Here is a 21,108-nt window from a genome sequence, read left to right as displayed (position 1 = left end):
GTGGAAATTCTGCGGTTAAGAAGTTAATATAGACAGCTGCAATAAGGAAATGTAATACCTCTATGCTTGCAAAAGGAAGGGATTTGGTTAAGAACATAAACAGAAGACATTCCAATTGTTCAAATCTAAGTTTGTCATTCAGCATTATATCTGAATACAGTTAGGTAACTGATAAGTGATGTCAGATGTGTAGTCTTTTTAAATCTCTGTCTTTCTCATCATTTATATAAATGTGTCAACAGTAATACTGAATTGGCCATATTGTATAAGTATCACAATGGTGAGGGCATCTCCTTTCCATCTAATGCTGCTAGGATGTTGCGAGCCGCTAAATCAGCCATAGCTAAACGACTTCTCACAGTTGCACTTCCTATGTGTGGTGTCAAAACTGAAACAAGAAAGATAGAATTAAGATTGTAATGTTGACATTATCATCTGTAGCAATGAAGAAATGAATATTGCTTAGCGAACAACGGAAGCCACAGAAGGATCGACATCACTGCTTTCAAGAATAAGAAGAAAGGTTACATCATCGACCCCACAATTCGCTTTGAAAGCCATAAGTCACAGCCCTCAGATGTTAACCTTGAGAAGAGGAATATTTACTTACCAACAATTCCTTACTACAGGGAGAAATACCAGTTAGAGGAAATCGACATAGTAGGTCTGATGATTGGAGCTAGGGGAACGATTCCCATTTTTGCCGCTAATTTCTGGAAACAGATGTCTCTGCCAGTTACAACGTTACGGGAGATTGCCATCATAGCCTTAAGGGGTTCACTGATAATTCTAAGAAATCACTGCTACAATTAGGTTACCTTCAACATTTCCCAAGTACAGTATATCTATTTCTCTTCTAAAATTAAATGTAGAAGTATACTTTGTCACAAGGCAGCCTCTGCATGAGAGGAACTATTTCGTAAAATAAAATATGTGTGACTTGTCATGGCCTTAACTAAGAATGAATTAATTACAATAGGCTAAAGAGGAAGTACAACTAGGCAACCATCCTGTATATAAGAGAGTATTCATTACAGTAATAATTTATTAATACATGCAGTTAGTTTTTTATTATACAAACTAAAAATAATCCAACTAAGAATATTTTACAAAATTAAGTAGGTATCTACAGCTATCCCTTGGAATCTGGAAAGGAAAATCCGCGAGGCTATCAAAATCAAGAAACATCCGAACAACATAAATTTAGAAGAAGGATATAAAATCAGTAATTCTTGGATGCCTATCATTCATAGTTTAAGACATACAGACCACAACATAAACACACGGGCCGCAACCCCATTACATAACAGCGCGGGCAAGTCCCCACTACCTGGCTGTGACGCATACTTTCCAGAATTCTCGCGAGACAGCCAGGGCTTACGTCAGCCAGAAAGGCTAGGATATAAAAGGCCAAGATCAAGGCCACTCTATTAGTGTAATTTCTGCCTGGGAGACTGATTACCTCGGATCGAGTAGGGGTATTTCAGTCGCCTTGACAAAGAATACTGCAATGTATTCGAAACGTCGGCAAACTGTACGTGATGTGCGTACAAGTACAACACGGTTCAACCCGGAAATTAAATTAAATCTTCACACCGTGGAAGCTTCACTTCTAAGACACTTCTAAGATATATATTAAAAGAGTTTACTAAAAACAGCTTTGGCAAATCCGTCCACCCATTCTCCTGGACCAATTTGCTTCATTTTTGTTGTATTCTCTCTAGAATTACCTGCCAGTAAATCATGAGACATTGATAGATCTCTAAGTTCAGCCAGCTTTGAGTAATAATAAAGAAAAATCATTAAATGTGACATGGACATGTCATTATGTTCTTTCTCCTCCTCTCCAAGGTTTTCGACGTGGCCTGAATGGCGTAGAAAATGTGTCAAATAAACTCTGCCTTTGCAGTATCATTTTCAAACTCTGTTTCTTGGTACTTCAAGTTTCACTTTTCCACTACTACTCTGTGTTGGCGCTCTAGTGAGCGAGGAACTTAACTAATGAAGGCACCTTGTACGTGCTGATATCTACTCAGAAACTTTGTACTACGATGCTCCGCCCCTCGACCAATGAGAGCTCGTCCTGAGAAACAAGGTTGATTGCCGATTCTTGTGATGGGTGAGAGCATTATTACTGCGAGGGAAGTGGAGACAGATGCATCCGCGCTCGTTGTCTTTCTGGTGTGAGCGAGTTTCCCAAGCCGATATGGACGTGACTTGAAGAAAAGTGTAAGAGGGCTTCTCCCTTCGCCCACATTATGTTTTGGATATTTCTATCAATGCAGGAGCTGCTCTAATTTGTATACTTAATATGACTGTTTGCTTGGCTTCTTCATCCAGTAAGTAAGTTTTTAAAAATGGCGTCTCTGCGTCTTCTCAGTTCAGTGAAGATTTTTGGCATTGGTAAGAATCTAATTCTCTTCAGCTTCGATCAATTTGAGTATCGGTTATGCAGTAATTGTGGACTCTAAATTTCTGAGAAAGGAAGTTCTCGGCTCTTTAAAATAAAAATCAAATATTATTATCATCATGTTATAATGTAACTTTTCGTGTGGTTGATAAAAGGAGAATAATTTAAGATGTATCGGGGTGAAGTTTGAATACCTTATACTTATGTGGAAAATCTTTGATACACCTTGTAAAATCTAAATTTTACTACCTTATCAAGACACCCCTAGTGAGTCAGTTTTAACCATTTGAGTTCTAACCAACGGGACAGTACTTTATTTAATCTTTCTATGTCTTGTTTAATTATTTTGCTTGTGTTCTTGGTTCCTTGGAATTACTTTTCTTTCCCATGTTTGTGCAGACTTCGGTTTCCGTGGTTACCTGTTCCCTTGTTTTTTTCATTGCGTTTGTTGGTTGCTATGCCAACGTGTTGTATTTGATGATTGTTAACTTTGAATGTAGACTTTTTTCCGGATCGTGGATGCTGTTGGTTTTATTTGCCAACTATTTCCGTCTTGAGGTGTTGATATTTAATTCTGTTTGATTTTTCTTATCTTTGGTGACCTTGTGGTCGCATTGGGGCAATTTTAACGGTTATATCTGGTTATTTTTCCCTTTTCTTCCGGGTATAATGTGTTGTGGTTATTTAATCTCCACTTCTTTTATTTAATCCCTTGGTGAGAACTCTGTGGTTCAAACAGGTTTTAAAAATTTGGTATATTGTGAACTGATACTAGTTTCAAAACTATCATTTTCTCTAGTATGTTGAGGCCTCACTTATTTATAAAAATTGTTTCCCTATTATTTTCTGGTGGTCGATCACCGTAGATTTTAATTCATATTTCACTTGATATCTTTGTACCGGGCGGTACACCTCCGCTCCGCTAATTCAAACATTGCGCCTGTTGAAACTCCTCTACTGGAGGAAGCCTGAACTTTAACTACAGTGTTAATTCTCAAGTTTCTCAGAAGATGTCCCTACTTGTAAATTTTGAAGTTTTCTGAACTGTGTTGTTTTCGATGTATTTTTGTTTTGCCTGTAGTAAGAAGTGTGGACATTCTCGTCTAGATGGCACTACTGAAGGACTACAATTATGCACCCTAGTGCGAAGTGAACGAACTGTGTTTTTGGAGAAATTTTGGGTTCATAAGTTTGTTCTTTGTTAAATTTCTTTCAGTCATTGTTTAAGTTGGCAATATTAACCCTTTCTTTCCGCCAGTTTTGAATTTGACCAATAAGGAATTTCTGTAATTAATCTTCCACCAATAAGGTGTTTCTTCTTCGTCTAGTGTAGTAGTTTTTGCCATTATCCAATAAAATGCTTGTGGGCGGGTGTTATCATTCACGAAACGCCTGGAACTTTCCACGAGGGTATATAAACTGCTGATTTTCGGGTCTCCGCGCCACTTCAGTAACATCTATCATTGTGTAAATTATGTAGCAGGGGGCGGGGAGCGCCTCGTTCTTCGGGCAGCAGTTCAACCACCAGGTAATGGCCTTTTAATAAATTCTTTTCTTGCTAGCTCAGCAGTTTAACTCTCGGGGCAGGTCCGAAGCCTTTTACCATGTAACTTTCCTCTAAAATGTAAAGACACTTGGTATCTATTCTATCTTTTTAAACTACAAATTGGGATAGAGAGTGCTTAACCCTCTCGAGCTCCCACTCATATTGCTTTGAGGTGAACTTATTTTCACAACCGTTCCTTCCCTTCCAATGTAATGTAAATCGTTTTCTCATATAAGTCACCTCTTTAGGATGGGATTAGCCCTTGCATTAACGGCCTAGTGCCAAGTAGGTTTTAAATAAAGTGTATTAGGAGTGCAAGGACGCTTTCTCTGAAGTTGGTATTTTGGAGGCCATGTAATTGACCTGTTTCTTTACTTAATAGGCCTCAGTAGGTTGGGTATTTTTACCCCTGTTTTCATGTGCTTGGAGGACAGCTTGAAAGTCGAATTTGGTGTGGCCTTTGATAGGCTTGAACTTTGAGAGCGTGTTGCTCATTCTTAAAATTTGGTTTCTGTGCGCCTCGAGCAGGCTTTTCTGAGTAATAGGGAGCGAGTGCTCCTGGGCATGATTGGGGCTTTCGGCCCCTTTGTTAAACCTTATGTATAAGTAAAGTTGGGCTCATTGCTCAAGAATTATGTGTCTGGCTCTCGGAGCCCAAATCCTGTAACACTGTAGTTGTACATTCTCGATTGGTTGCTTTGCTACTATGTACCTGCCACTCTTGTTATTTCTTGATTTTGCAAAGAAAATATAACCTTGTTAAATTTTATCTTAACTTTAATTTCGTAAGTTGAGACCCGTTCACCCCAGCACCTTCTTTCACCTCTGCTAATCCACCAAACCACGGTAACAAGTGGTAGCAGAGCGTGGTTGAATGGGTCTCAAATTAGCCCCTTTTGACGGCTAAATATTGCTTGGCTCTTGAACTCTAACAATTTTCTTTGTCGCTGGACTTTTCCTTTTCTTTGTTCAAAATTGTTAAATTTTTGTCATCATGCCCGGCCCTCGCGATGTCCTCCATCTCAACTATTTGCGCAAGGAGGAGTTGATCTATGAATTAACTATTAGAAACGTGCAATCTGGAGGCACGGTTGCGGTAGACACCAATAAGCTTAGAGAGTCCCTTGATTTGCCGATTTCCATTCCAACCTTGGGAGAGAAAGAAATTGACGAGTCTCTCTCCACGATCACTGACAATACTACTGAGCTGGCATCTGTAATTACCTTTTTTGAAGAAAATGACCCGTCGCCTAATCAAATTAAACGTGTGCAAGCTAGGCTATTTCATTTTTCTAATAGAGTTAACGATCTGTTGTCTCTAAAGTTGAATGACGTTCAGAGGAAGGAAGCTAGTGTGGTTCTTATTCAACTAAAAACCTTAAGAATGAAATAACTTCACTGGTAGTGTTAACAGAAAACTTCGAAATACCTCTAAGCAGCATGGCTAATGGATGAGGCAAACTACTGAACCCTGGTGACATAGTAGGTAGAGGTTTAAGTCGCTTTCTCGAAAGTCTTTCGGAATTGTCCAGTAAGGTTACCCAATTGTTAACTGGGGAAGTTCCTCCCAAAACCGACCAACCTGCTACGATAAACGTAGTTCAAGAGGAAGAGTCTTCCAAAGGAGAAAGAAATAGGAAAGCTGTTGGAGCGCAACAAATCTCTGCCCCATTAGATAACGAACCCGAGCGTCATACCCCGTTGAATAACGCACGTTCTGAATTAGCTTAAATTGGTGTTCTCTCAGACAAAATTGTTAGGGCAATAGCGGAACAGTCAACTATTGAAGACTTTCATGCACACCTTCTGGCAAATTTCATTCCTGCTCGTGCGAGGTCATCCCTGATTCAGAAGTACTATTATCGTGTACAGCGGTTGGATGAAAACTTGGCAGATTTCATCCAAGATAATAAGTTCTATACTAGGGTATTTGCTCTTCATTTTCCCGAAGACCAAATCGTTCACGCTATTGTGGAAGGTATTTCACCATCCTATAGGTCATATTTGTGTTTCGCGGCGTGCCCGCAAACCTTCGCTGAACTTGAAGCATTAGCTGTATCGGCCGAAGGAGTTAGATACGCCGATTCCTTGCGTGTCGCGAAAGAACCCCCTCCTTCTTTTAGTAATCCTCGGCCTCCACCTCGCCGACCAGTCACACCCCGTAAATGTTATGCTTGCGGGTCGCCTGACCATCTTCGCAATAAATGTCCATTGATCAAATCGAGTAGGACAAATAGTGGAGCAGGTTCATCACAAGGCTGTTTTAAGTGCGGCGCGTTTTCCCATATCGCCAAGAATTGCCCAAATTCAAATAGCGCCCCCTCCTGCTCGACTTCTGGTGCAACTTCCACCAATGCCAATAATAATAAGTGACTAGTGGCTTCGGCTGAGTCGGCGAACCCACCTTCCCGAGGCTCAGCCCCAAGTAAACATGTTGAAGGAATGGGGAAATGTCAGTCTTCTAATCTATCTTTTGAATGCCCCAAAGAATGTCTTAGGATTGCGGCGGATACCCCCGCACCTGTGCCCTTCCTCAAAATTGAATTAAATAATGAGCCTGTAACAGCTCTGTTAGACTCTGGCAGTGTTTGTTCTATCATTTCGGCTGAATGGTATTCGAAATTGAAATCTGTTTGTAGACTTCCTGACTATTGCTCATCGTCAGTTCAATATGTTTCAGCTAATTCATCTCCATTAGAAATTTTAGGCTCTTTAAATGTCAAAATTCGTATTTTTAGATTTACTTGGAAAGTTAAATTGTTTGTGGCCAAGCACTTGTATTGCCCCATTATATTGGGAGCTGACTTCATTTCTCACACCGGTCTAGTGCTCGACCTTCAGAGTAAGTCGTGCACATTCAAATTTGCTTCCAATTGTAAAATCCCCTTGTTAAAGTGTAATTCTGTATCATGTTCCTCTATCTCGCCTACCCAGGATGAGATGTTGTTAGACCTTAGACATCTACCTGAGGAGCAGGCTGATAGTATTCGTAAGTTGTGTCAGTCGTTTCCAGAGGTGTTCTCTGATACTCTTGGTGTTACTGACCTGATCGAATACAAAATTGAGGTCACGGATTCGATTCCTGTCTGTTTTCCACCTTATAGGCTATCTCCGCCTAAAATGATGGCATTGAAAGAAATCATCGATCAAATGTTAAAGGATGGTATTATTAGGCCCTCTAAGTCGGCGTATTCTTCGCCTATTTTTCTAGTCCCGAAACCCCAAGGAGGCTTCAGGCCTGTCATTGATTATAGGGCTCTCAATCGGAAGGTGGTGTTACAATTGGTGCCCCTTCCTGACCTTCATTCTAGTTTTTCATGGTTTCGTAAAGCTAAGTTCTTTACCATCTTGGATCTGAATCAGGCCTATAATCAAATTCCTCTGGCTGAAGAATCTAAACATCTTACAGCGTTTGCCACGGATTGGAACTTGTATGAATACAACCGCTTGCCTTTCGGGCTCCCCACGGGTGCAGCTGTGCTTACGAGGCTACTAGATAGGGTCTTCTCCGACATCAAATTTGAGTACTTGTACCACTATCTTGATGATGTCGTCGTCTTTTCGGAGACTTTTGAAGAACATCTAGATCATCTAAAGGAAGTTCTCAGTCGCCTTCGTAAGGCTGGGCTAACTGTGAAGTTGTCCAAGGTAGCTTTCGCTAAGCCTTCCATGTCATTCCTAGGGCATATTGTCTCGCCCGATGGTGTTGCTGTCGATCACTCTAGAACACAGGCCATCCGTGATTTTAAACCTCCCAAGGGCATCAAAGGTATTGCCAGGTTCATTGGTATGGTGAATTTCTTCAGGAAGTTTATCCCTAACTTCGCTAATAGAGCGGCGCCCTTGAACCTTCTTCCTAGGAAAGGCATAAAATTCGAGTGGGGGCCTTCGCAACAAGCCGCTTTTGAAGACCTGAAATTAGCTCTCTGTAATGCCCCTGTCCTTGCTATGCCAGATTTCTCGAAGAAATTCATCGTCCAAACCGACGCGTCGTCGTCGGCGGTAGCTGCAGTCCTTCTTCAAGAGACTGAACTAGGGAGGCGACCCATCGCCTATGCATCTAGGACTCTATCGGCTCAAGAAGCCAAGTATTCCATCTATGAGCTCGAAGGTTTGGCAGTCTTATTTGCCTTAGAAAAGTTCCGTCTCTATCTGGAACATGTCAAATTCGACCTGGAGACTGATAATCAAGCCTTAAGCTGGGTCTTAGTTAGGCCGCGTCGTACTGGTCGTCTAGCCCGTTGGGCCATCCGAATTTCTGCCTTCCAATTTGACGTTAGGCATATCAGATGTACTGAAAATGTTGTCGCAGACGGACTCAGCCGTATGTTTTCCAATGACGTCGCGACCCATGAATCGGTCGATAGTTCATCACCTCCCGAGTCCATGCTATCTGAGGTTAATGCCATCTTAACAGATGCCCCCATGCTCTTTAGGGATATTGAGAAATATCAACGTGAAGATCCGACGCTGGCTCCGATCATGGAAACCCTTTCTTCTGGGGAACATGTTGTTCCTTATGTCTTGAGGAATGGTGTTCTATGTTGCCCTTCGAGGCATGATAAGATGATGAAAGTTGTCGTTCCAGCTGTTCTTGTACCTATGATCTTCAAGTACTATCATGAGACCCCATTAGGGGGGCATCTAGGCATCTTTAAAACTCGTGAAAAGATTCGTTTAAGGTTCATCTGGAAAGGTATGGACGGTGAAATCCGTGAACTAGTAAAGGCTTGTAAATCTTGTTTGCTTAGTAAACCAACCATGTCCATCAAGGTAGGCCTTTTGTCTTCTCATCAAGCGTCGCGCCCAATGGAACGCCTGTATATCGATTATGTAGGACCCTTCCCCCAGTCAAAGGGAAATGCCAACAAGTTCATCTTTGTATGTGTAGATGGTTTTACTAGATTTTCTTGGTTATTCCCGACTAAGCTGGCTACCGCTCAGTCCACCATTACTTGTTTAAATTCTATCTTTGCTTCTTTTGGTCCGTGTCAATATATTGTGTCTGATAATGCTAAGGCTTTCACATCTAATCTATTTCGTAAATTCTGTTTTGACCTGTCCATCTCTCATGTGACAACTTCTGCTTATTATCCTCAACCATCTCTAGCTGAACGGGTTAATTGTAATCTGAGGTCCGCGCTGATTGCCTATCATCATGAAGATCATTCTAGGTGGGACACGTCCCTGCATTGGTTAGCTTTTGCTTTGAATTCGGCGGTTCATGAATCTCATAAGTTTACTCCAGCTTCTTTGATGTTCAAGTTTGTTCCCAACATGCCGCTCTCTAACCTCTGGTCTCTGAGTGACTTTCTACCTGAGACAATAGATCCTGATAATATTAAAGATCTTTGGAAGAAGGCTAAGGCCAATCTTAAAGTGTCTCATGAAAAAGTTAGGGAAAGATATGATCGTGGACGGAGACCCACCAATTTGAAGGTAGGTGACCAGGTGATGGTCAAAAATTTTGTTCCCGCTGGCAAGCTTGCCCCCAGATTTCATGGGCTGTGTATTATTCTCGATTTCCTTACACCCGTTACCTTATTGCTAAGCAATCCAGCCACCGAGAGGATATTTAGGGTTCACCTGTCGCAGGTGAAACCTGTGTAGCTTCCGCGCTAACGTAGCTGATTTTATATTTGCTTTAACATTTTTGAAAGTATTCGGAAGGTTATATTTTTGGGGGGGTTTCATTTTGAGGCCTTCTGCCCTGGGAATCTAGCTCTTTGTACTTTAGCATGTATTGTGAAACCTTCCCCGACCAGTTAAACTGCCATCCTGTCCTTACCATGGCCATTACCACGCTCCCGTCTCCTGCTCAACAACACACAGTGGTTATTCAAATGAAATAAATATTTCTACGCCACTGGCCCCTCAGTTCCACCACAATGAATGTACCCTAAAATCATTCTGGTCCAACAACATTCTGCCGCCGAGATCTTAATGTTTCAGTGCCCCCGCAGCAGCGCGGCGCCGTACCGCCACTGAGGTGGGGTATGGGCCCGCCCCTCTCCAGTGAGGCCAACCAGTGTACGACGAGCCGGAGTCCTCCTCCCGGCCAAGGCTGATGTGCGGCGCACAATCTGCAACTTGCCCGCGACCTGTATGTTTGCCGCGGGCGCGGCGTGCTTCAACTCCACTTCTCCTCTCATAGTGCGGGCGAGCGGTATCTCAGGGTACTTGAGGGGTCCGAGCGGCCTCCTCTGGACACAAGCAGCGGCGGCTGGTCTGGCTGTCAAGCTTAATCAACATTCAATGTACTTAATCAGCTACATGGCAATTTCATACCTACAATTACTACGTTTTTGAATTCAACTGCAATATTTGGTGGACTTAGAAAATTTTTCTTCACTTTCAAGAATTAAAAGTTTTTCCTTCTGAATTCAACTTCTACAAGCACAAAGACATTACATCAACAATAACTACAAATAATTTTGAAACTGGATCCAATCATTTAAGAAAATTTGGTTGTAAATACTTCTGCAATTAATGTCCATATCAACATCATAACTTGGACTTTGTTTTCAAACAAATTTGATCTATCACCCCCTGGAGGGACTTTGGGGGGGGGGGGGGGGGGAGGTCTGTACCGGGCGGTACGCCTCCGCTCCGCTAATTCAAACATTGCGCCTGTTGAAACTCCTCTACTGGAGGAAGCCTGAACTTTAACTACAGTGTTAATTCTCAAGTTTCTCAGAAGATGTCCCTACTTGTAAATTTTGAAGTTTTCTGAACTGTGTTGTTTTCGATGTATTTTTGTTTTGCCTGTAGTAAGAAGTGTGGACATTCTCGTCTAGATGGCACTACTGAAGGACTACAATTATGCACCCTAGTGCGAAGTGAACGAACTGTGTTTTTGGAGAAATTTTGGGTTCATAAGTTTGTTCTTTGTTAAATTTCTTTCAGTCATTGTTTAAGTTGGCAATATTAACCCTTTCTTTCCGCCAGTTTTGAATTTGACCAATAAGGAATTTCTGTAATTAATCTTCCACCAATAAGGTGTTTCTTCTTCGTCTAGTGTAGTAGTTTTTGCCATTATCCAATAAAATGCTTGTGGGCGGGTGTTATCATTCACGAAACGCCTGGAACTTTCCACGAGGGTATATAAACTGCTGATTTTCGGGTCTCCGCGCCACTTCAGTAACATCTATCATTGTGTAAATTATGTAGCAGGGGGCAGGAAGCGCCTCGTTCTTCGGGCAGCAGTTCAACCACCAGGTAATGACCTTTTAATAACTTCTTTTCTTGCTAGCTCAGCAGTTTAACTCTCGGGGCAGGTCCGAAGCCTTTTACCATGTAACTTTCCTCTAAAATGTAAAGACACTTGGTATCTATTCTATCTTTTTAAACTACAAATTGGGATAGAGAGTGCTTAACCCTCTCGAGCTCCCACTCATATTGCTTTGAGGTGAACTTATTTTCACAACCGTTCCTTCCCTTCCAATGTAATGTAAATCGTTTTCTCATATAAATCAGCTCTTTAGGATGGGATTAGCCCTTGCATTAACGGCCTAGTGCCAAGTAGGTTTTAAATAAAGTGTATTAGGAGTGCAAGGACGCCTCCTCTCAAGTTGGTATTTTGGAGGCCATGTAATTGACCTGTTTCTTTACTTAATAGGCCTCAGTAGGTTGGGTATTTTTTACCCCTGTTTTCATGTGCTTGGAGGACAGCTTGAAAGTCGAATTTGGTGTGGCCTTTGATAGGCTTGAACTTTGAGAGCGTGTTGCTCTTTCTTAAAATTTGGTTTCTGTGTGCCTCGAGCAGGCTTTTCTGAGTAAGAGGGAGCGAGTGCGCCTGGGCATGATTGGGGTTTTCGGCCCCTTTGTTAAACCTTATGTATAAGTAAAGTTGGGCTCATTGCTCAAGAATTATGTGTCTGGCTCTCGGAGCCCAAATCCTGTAACACTGTAATTGTACATTCTCGATTGGTTGCTTTGCTACTATGTACCTGCCATTCTTATTATTTCTTGATTTTGCAAAGAAAATATAACCTTGTTAAATTTTATCTTAACTTTAATTTCGTAAGTTGAGACCCGTTCACCCCAGCACCTTCTTTCACCTCTGCTAATCCACCAAACCACGGTAACATGTTAATTTAAGTTAATCTTTTCCTTATTAATTTTCCTGCGTTGTTAATTTCTTCTTCCCTAACATTTTAATAGATTTAATTTAATCAATAAATCCTTTGCTTTAAATTCCCTTAGAATGTGTTGTTCTTTCTTTAATTAATTGATATCAGGTATGAATTTCTTTATACGGGTTCTAGGTAACATTTCTTCGCCTTTTATGGTAAGTTTCCTGTTCTTGTATTGTTATTTGGGTTGATTTGGTGACTCTGGTTACGCTTCCTGTTTGTACTTTTCAACTAGCTTATTTGTGTACCAGCTAGTTGACCCCTTTTACTGCCCTTAAGTTATTCTTATACGAGTCACCTCCATAGCTTGGGAATAGCCCCTGTTTCATCGGCCTAGTGCCCTTTAGGTTTTAAGAATTCATATCTAGGAGCGCAAGCATTCGCCTCCTCTCATTTTGTGTTTGGGCCATTTATTTAACTGTTGTTTCTTTTTACACGAATGCCCTATAGGTTGGGTACGAGATACCCCTGTTTCAATTTGTAAGTTGGGCCATGGAAGGCCAAAAGGTGTAAGATATATTTGGTGTTGCCTTGAGTAGGCTTGAGAACTGAGAGCACGTTAGCTCTTTTTCAAGTGTTGTAAAAGTGCCTATGGGAGGCCTGAGATTGTCATTGTTGGGGCAAGTGCTCCATGTATTGGAGGATTTCTGCCCTTTGAACAAATTTGTGCTCTTTGTAAAATTGAGCTGGGAACTCAAAAATTGTAAAACTAGGGGCTTGTAGCCCAAGAGAGTTAAAGTTCTGAAATCTTGAATTTTCCTAAGTCTTGTTTCTAAATTGCTGTATCATTGTTATCTCACTAAGTGAAAAGTTATTAAATTTGTTGTTTTTCAAAAATATAACCTTCAGTCAAGTTTTTAAATTCTTTTCTTGACATTGTAGTTAGACCCATTCATCCCGGCACCTTCTTTCACCTCTGCATTCCACGGGTAACCCCGTAACAATTTTTATTATTATTATTTTGACAAATCTAAGTTAAAATTCAATTATCCACTCACCATAATTTCTGTCCATAGAACAACTTTGTTTTAGCTACTCAATTAAATACATTTTTCTGAGCTTTATATTTGATCTTTAGCATGTTTCTATCCAGTATTTATGTACTAGTCAAGGCACTTACTGCCGTCATTTTGTTCTCTATCTGTTCTTCCCATCTGCCATTGCTGCTTACAACCTCCCCTAGGAATTGAGTTATTCTTTTCAACTTGTTCCACATCCTCCACTATTCACATTTACCATAACTCTGGTTTTCTGTGAATTAATTTTTAGAAACTACTCTTTACAATAACTGATCATCTCATTAATACTATTTTTCGTTTTTACAGGTGTTAATGTGAAAAATATTGTCCACAAAGATCAGACCCCTTCATATGGAGCAGCAACCTGTTCGGTATCAGATGAGAGCTGAATACAGGCAGCAGAAATAAAATTCTTCAGAAGTATGGTGCAGAAAACAAGAAGAGACAAAGCAAAGAATGCGTAAAAATGGAAGGAAATTAAGGTGTAAAAGTTAAGTGATAAAATAAGTGGAAGGTGGATTGGAACACAGTGTAGATGAGGAGTGGCAGACAATGGAAGAAAATGGAGAGGAACCATAGTTGCCACCAACCTGCCGTAGAGAATTTGTATGCTCTAGCAACATGTCACAGTACTAAGATACTTACCACAGTTCTTGAGCTTTAATAATGGGTGATCTGTTGGCAGAGGTTCTGGAACCATCACATCTAGACCTGCTGCATAAATCTTGCCTGATTCCAAAGCTCTAATTAAAGCTGGCTGGTCTATTAGACCTACAACATAGAAAACATAAGTATGAATGCAAGGAAGTAAAGTTATATTTATATCTACATACAACACTTTCCCTTGAAATGGCAGATGAGAAGGGCATAGTGTACAGTCAGACCTCATATAACTAAATTCAGGATAACGATAAACCTGCATTAACCAATATTTTTGTACAGTCCTGGCAAATTTCCTATCTTAATAACATTGTTATTCATTACAGCGATGAAGCAACTTCAGTAACATTGTCTTGTAGTGATATGTATCTTGGCCTTAAATGTTTCTTGGAAAGCAATAATCTGGTGCCTGAATATAGTGGCAAGTATGGGAATTTCTATGAATCGTTGAAAGCGTGAAGTATACAAGCCTTCCCAGTTACTCGTATTTTCTAGTGCATGGATGTAATGCAGATATGGCCTGTGTTCAATGTAAGTCAATAAGTTAGGAAAAACATTAACACTGTTTATTGATTTAGATGATGGAAAGAAGCAGACAACAGTTATGAAAAACATATGGCTGTGTTGGTAACATTTATAATTGCTGGGACAAATAGAACAAATACAGTATGTTCCAAATTCCCTTCAATGTGTTACAAAAAAACAATTCATTGCTTTGGAATCTTTGAGAACAGTACTTATTAAAGAGCTGATTCCAGGCCGCGATTTACAAATGGGCGGACTGGGCATTTGCCCAGGGCACCAGTTTTTGAGGGGCGGCGGCCGGCGGATCGAGTAATTATGGACTGCGTGAATTACGTCTTAAATTCATTTCCCTCAAATTACTTTTACATTCCACAAATTATTCCAATTATTTTATTAGACTATATAAAACACTTTAACCTATTCTAACTTTTAAACCTGAATTTAACCTATATATTTAAGTTTTATGAAGAAAACTTGTCTTATTTCTAAAATTATTTACTTACATACAAACTATCAAACCGAACCAACGGTTTTTTAAATAAAAATGAAAACAGCCTCATTCTTATTTGGCTGTTATCTTTGTTTGGCTTGATAAGTTTAATTATGAGAACTGTATTTGCATAATGTGCTGTTTTAAAACACATAATCTTGAAAACTGTAATATTTAATTTGTAAACAATTATTTTTTAGAGGAACAGGAAAACGGGCAGAGGGGCGGGGTGCTAAATATTGTTTGCCCAGGACGGTAACTACTTGAAATCGGGGCGTGGCTGATTCCTTAAATGGCATTGGGAGCCTTGTATTAATAGAGTGGGGGATTACTTTGAAGGAGATAAAGTTAACTAGGCTGCATTAATTTCATAAGGAGAAATGTTTTCTAATGTTGACCTCCTATGACAAATTACAGTATATATTGCAAATCTAACTTACAGATAGTTTGAAAGTACTTGCTAAATCTCTCACCTCCTCGACCAATGTTGACTATGATGGCATTCTTCTTCATTTTAGAAAATGCTGTATCATTGAACATATTTCTTGTTCCATCATTTAAGGGGCAAGCTATGATGACGAAGTCACTCTCTTTTAAAATGTCATCAAAGGATACAAACTGGGCTCCTATTTTAGCAGCTGAAAGAACAAAAATAAATTAATTAAAAGTTTAAGTCATACAATGACAGTACATTCTTATTAGCTAGTAAACCTTATTGGGTAGCAAGGATATTATCGAACAACACTGAACAAGACCACTACATTCTAAAGAACCTGGATTCTTCTTCTTTTTCTACCACTTTTCCCACACCTGTGGGGTCGCAGGTGTGAACTGTGTCGCACAGGTAGATTTGGCCCTAGTTTACAGGCGGATGCCCTTCCTGACGCCAAACATATACGGAGGGATTTAATCACTATTGTGTATTTCTGTGGTGGTTGGTAGTGTAGTGTGTTGTCTGAATATGTAGAGGAAAGTGTTGGGACAAACACAAACACCCAGTCCCCGGGCCAGAAGAATTAAAATCCCCGACCCAGCCAGGAATTTAACCCGGGACCCTGTGAACCGAAGGCCTCAATGCTGACCATTCAACCAATGAATCAGACCTAAAGAACCTGAAATAATTACTTAATTCAAAGCTTCAGAAAAAGTCAAATCAGAAATCAAAATCTCTTTGTTTGCAAATGAGGTGTCTACCTCAGTGGCAAATAGTACTCTAAAATATATTATTGTCAAGCACTAAATTTTAAATTAACAAGAGAAGAAAAATTTTTCCTAGAATACAATGTTATACAATTTATACTAACAATTTTTTTCTATTAAACTCACAGCTCATCCTTTATAAATTGATATTGTTTACAAAATTCTACTTATAATATCTCCTGTACTTACAAACATAGTCAACTCATATACAGTATTTGGAATTACTTCAAATAATACTATACAACTGGTATAAGATTAAAATTTATATTGCATTTATTTATTTATTTTTTACCCATTTGGAATCTAAGTAGCATAACGACCTGCTGCGTCTTAACCAGAGCCCCTTTTGCCACCACTTTTCAGAGTTCCTGAAGGGCCTTCACAGCTACCGCACCGGTCCCAGGGCCCTCGAAGTCCCCACTGTACTTCACCCCTACAGGCAGTCCCCTACTTCGGCTGTCCAAACTCCATAGACCAGGGGATGGAATTAATTTATTCACACACATTTTTTATTTACAATAACCTGCACTGGTCAAATGCCCTCTAACATTTCATTTATTTTCTCTGTTGCTGTTTATTCTCTTCTTGAATATCTGTACAGATTTTGGAAAAGGATCAAACACTACCCCTGGTAAACTGTTCCACTCCTTCATGCCCTTCCCAATGAAAACAAAATTTACCCCAGTCGCTTCTGCTAAAATTCCTTCTAATTTTATACTTGTGGTCAGTCTTGCTGATATAATTATTTTCCAACTGAAGCCTCTCATGGATTTCTCCCCATGCTTCTTCTCCTGTATAGGCTCTATATAATCCTATAAGTCTAGTTTTCTTCCTTCTCTTACTTAAAGTTTCCCACCCAAGTTCTTCTAACATTTCTGATACACTACTTTTTCTCCTGAAATCCCCTGTTACAAATCTTGCTGCTTTCCTCTGCACACTCCATAGACCACCATTGCATTTGATAGGGTGGATCATGGTTGACTACTGGCAAAAATGAGTGCAATTGGACTAGACAAAAGAGTGACTGAATAGGTTGCTATATTTCTAGAAAATAGATCACAGAGAATTAGAGTAGGTGAAGCTTTATCTGACCCTGTAATAATTAAGAGGGGAATTCCTCAAGGCAGTATTATCGGACCTTTATGTTTTCTTATATATATAAACTAGCAAGATACCCGTGCTTCGCTACGGTATTATACTGAAATTTATAATTGAATGCTTATTGTTTTATATATAATCCTCTGAATTTTGTGATCTGACTCATTTTCTGAGAGAATCCGCCAAAATTTGCGATCTGACAAGTTTTCTAATAGATTACGGCAAGTTTCCTCCCATTTTCAATCTTTCTTTCCAGCAATCGATTTCGTACTTCCCGGGCTAGGTCCAGGTATTCCACCCGGTCAGTTGGGTCACTAAATCTTTGCCATCTTTTCCTATAAGCATTTTTAATATGGATTAAATCCTTCAGAAGATCCGGCGTGGTGTCATCTTGGGTGCCTTGGCGGTACTGAACCCGCGGCCGGACTGCATTCTTAGTCATTACCCATCCAGGACCTGTTTCCAGCGCGGTCCGCACATTTGACGACGGTCCAGAACAATATTATTATTATTTCGCTACTTGGCGGTAAATTACATCTGCTGCCATTGTCATTGTTGACAATATGACCAGCACCATTGTCACGCATAAGCAAGTGTGCGGGATTTCTGTCGATAGGAATGACATACTTCCGTGCATTATTGACCTTATTATAGAGGTGAACAATAGGACGGTCAATCTCATTCCTATCGTTTATTTCAAATGTGTTTAAATTTTTATTTATATGCCAGGAGAACCTACTGTAATCTAAGAATGTTCTCCGAAGGAAAAGATGGCTGTTGAAAACAAACTCAGGAAAGATTAAAAATGATCGGTTTATGATCAGAATAAGTACATCGAAAATCTACAGCCTGTTTCCAGTCAATCGACCGGGTCAGGAATGGAATGAATAAAACCCCATCTAGCGGCGACAATAGGAATTGCGCCGGCTGCCGAAGCCTGTTGCACTCCTCCTGGGCAATGATTAATTAATGACAAATTAAATTAAATGATATTGGACAGTGTTGTTGGAATGAACGATGACAGGGAAAACCAGAGTACCCGGAGAAAAACCTGTCCTGCTCCGTTTTGTCCAGCACAAATGTCATGTGGAGTGACCGGGATTTGAACCACGGAACCCAGCTGTGAGAGGCCGGCGCACTGTCGCCTGAGCAACAGAGGCTCCTTATAAGTACATTATGAACAGTAAAATCAATTGGTCTCACCTCCTTTTACACCCCACCGCCATTAAGTTTATTTAACCAACCCCCCAAAAAATTTAAAGAAGGCATGTTTCTTTATGTTTAAAGGAGGTTCCAAACACCAATGTTCATGTCTATTACCTCCAGTTTTGAGATATAAGTATCCCTATTAAAAAATTCACTTTTTTTCACTCCCCCCCGCCCAAGTGAATTTTCCAGCAAAAAATACTTGTTGCTTTAACAGTAAAGGATCTTCTAAATACCAATTATCACGACTCTAACTTCTTCAGTTTATGATTTATATGTCCTTATGAAAGGAATTCAACTCCTTTTCACCCCCCCCAGGATGATTTCTCCCCCAAAACACGTTTTTCTTTGTTTTTAAAGGAGATCCAAATACCAATATTCACATCTGTAACAACTTTAGTTTTTATTGGATGTAAGTATTCTCATACAATTAAGTAATATATAACGATTAGCGATCCCATCTATCATATTGAGTGATTATATCGAGCCAAAGATCGATACCCATACAGCTGCTGGTGATCTGGCAACCCTGGTTAGATCTTTGAACGACAGAACATTAGGAGAGCTACAACTTTCTTCCAATAGGTGGCTAAGAGTTGCCCATAAGGTTCTGTATGAACTGCATGCAAAAATTCTCCCAACTTTTTGACTTTTGAAAGTTGGCATGTCTGATGAAATGTTCAAAATGCCCTTCGTTAGCATCGATACATGCATGCACCGGCTATCGTATTGAATACCAGATGTTCTGATGTATCATTGGACTACTGCATATTGTTACACCCTGGCATCAAGTGATCACTCTCATAGGTTTTGCCTCTATTCTATTTTAAAAAACAAAACAAACACACTCCTCTTTCTCTCTCGTACTTACCTGCTGGTTTCACGGAGTGGCCCGAATATAAAAGTCTACTAATTTCAAAGGCCTTCAGTCTCTTTGCTATCTCACAACCAATGTTTCCCAACCCCACGATGCCCACAGTTGAACCATAAAGATCATGTCCCAGCATCCATATAGGACTTACAGGTTCCCAGGCACCTCTAAAACATACACACATACACAATTAAGTAGAAGCAAAAATCCAGAATCATCAGCCTTGATTAAAAAGCAGTTTTCTAATTCAGTCAATTTTGTTTGCATATCTAGATTTAAAGATTACATATTCCACAATAAATCATTTAAATCAACTACACAAGTTAGGTAAACATTTTAGAGAAAATGATCCAGAATACTTTGTATACTGCTCAATAAAACAGTCTCAAATTATTGATTATGGTACAGGGAGAATAATTTAACCCTTAAATGAACAGCATTGCATATCATTCCCTCTCTGGCAAATTAATGAATGTACAAATTATCAAAAAATCAGGAGAGCTGAAAGAAGTTGTCATTACTCATGTCAAATCAATTTTTATATTTAATGATTGATTTTATGTGTTAGCCATACAGAACAAACTGCAGATGTGAGATTTTGTCAGAGGGTAGACATTATGTAAATAATCAAATCTAGACCAAAACCTCAGAACTGCAGGTTCCCTAGTTCGTCACCTTCGCTAGTTTGCCACAGTGGGGATGATATGTGAAAGGAAAATTTACTTGCTTTTAATATCTTACTAGCAAGATACCTGTGCTTCACTACAGTTTTGAACTGAAAGTTGTTATTCAAAGGTTTACATTTTGAAGTGTCCACTGTCAGCTGAGCCTGTGAAATACACCCTCAGTTTGTACCTCAAACGGTTTTGGGGGAATGATTATTTATTTTCTGATCTAACACTAATTTGAACCCCATACAGAAGAATGTGAATGTTTTAAACCCCATCTTATTTAACATCTATGATTTAAAAGCAACTAACCTGTGAAATTTTGATTTTATATGTCGAACAGTATTGGAGGAATGAATTTTTTTAAGGGGCAGATGTTTCTAAATATTTATTAACATCTAGGATACAGAAGACCACCCTTCATAAAAAAATTTAAGCTCATGCCTGAAACGGTTTTGGAAGAATGACTATTGTGTTTTTGAGTCAACCACCATCTAAACCCCTTAGGGAAGAAATATTTTGAAGTATACGATATTTTACACCTAGGACATAAAAGAAGGCCCTCCTCATAAAAGTACAACTTTTTCAAACAGTTTTGGAGGGATGAATAATTTTGTTTATGGAGCAGCTAACCTCATTTAACACTTTAGGGGTGGAAAGATTAAAAATATTTCCTATTTCACACCTAGGAATTAAAATATATACCTCTATTTGGAATTTTGTTTTCGTACGTTAAACAATTTCGGAGGAAGGAATGAATATACAATATTTGTCTTCGGATCTTTACTCCCATTTAATTCTTCGAGGGGTTAAATTTGTTTCACACGTTCTGTTATTTAACATCTATGATATCTATTGAAATGTTAACTTCGTAATTCAAACGGTTTCATGTAAATACATATTTCTGTCATTATTCCTCATCCCCCAATCAAAACCCCTTAGGGGTGTATTGTTTTTTAAGTCCACTTCTTATTTGTATCCTCATAGAAAGAATTAAATTCCTTTCACACCCCCCTTAAGCTGATTTCCCCCTCCTGCCATATATGTGTTTCTTTATTTTTTAAGAAGATTCCAAATACTGGTACCAATTTTCACATAAATTGCATACAAAAATCAAGTTTAAATACGGGTCTAAACATGAGAATAGTTACATGCAACCAATTTTCACATTGAAACATCCTTCGTTTTTGAGATATAAGTATCCTTGTACAAAGAATTCAACTCATATACCCACTCACCCTTAATTGGATTTTCCAAAAACAAAAGATTTTGTGTTTCTT

At 39.5% G+C, this 21,108-nt stretch overlaps 1 protein-coding gene across 3 annotated transcripts in view; it reads right to left on the bottom strand.

Moving 5' to 3' along the window:
• Window positions 1-266: 266 nt before the first annotated feature.
• The window catches only part of LOC136858761 (glyoxylate reductase/hydroxypyruvate reductase), a 206,142-nt gene continuing 185,300 nt past the window's right edge, over window positions 267-21,108 (bottom strand). For all 3 annotated transcript variants that reach the window (XM_067138538.2, XM_067138540.2, XM_067138539.2), the window contains 4 exons: window positions 19,161-19,327; window positions 15,259-15,423; window positions 13,756-13,881; window positions 267-388 (listed from right to left, as the gene is read on the bottom strand). In XM_067138538.2, coding sequence (XP_066994639.1) covers window positions 273-388; window positions 13,756-13,881; window positions 15,259-15,423; window positions 19,161-19,327 — 574 coding nt within the window. In that variant the 3' untranslated portion in view covers window positions 267-272. The remainder of the gene's footprint in view (window positions 389-13,755; window positions 13,882-15,258; window positions 15,424-19,160; window positions 19,328-21,108) is intronic.

This window comes from Anabrus simplex, chromosome 1 (assembly GCF_040414725.1).
Source record: "Anabrus simplex isolate iqAnaSimp1 chromosome 1, ASM4041472v1, whole genome shotgun sequence".
Taxonomy (NCBI): Eukaryota; Metazoa; Arthropoda; class Insecta; order Orthoptera; family Tettigoniidae; genus Anabrus; species Anabrus simplex.
This window is presented reverse-complemented; position numbering and strand designations above follow the sequence as displayed.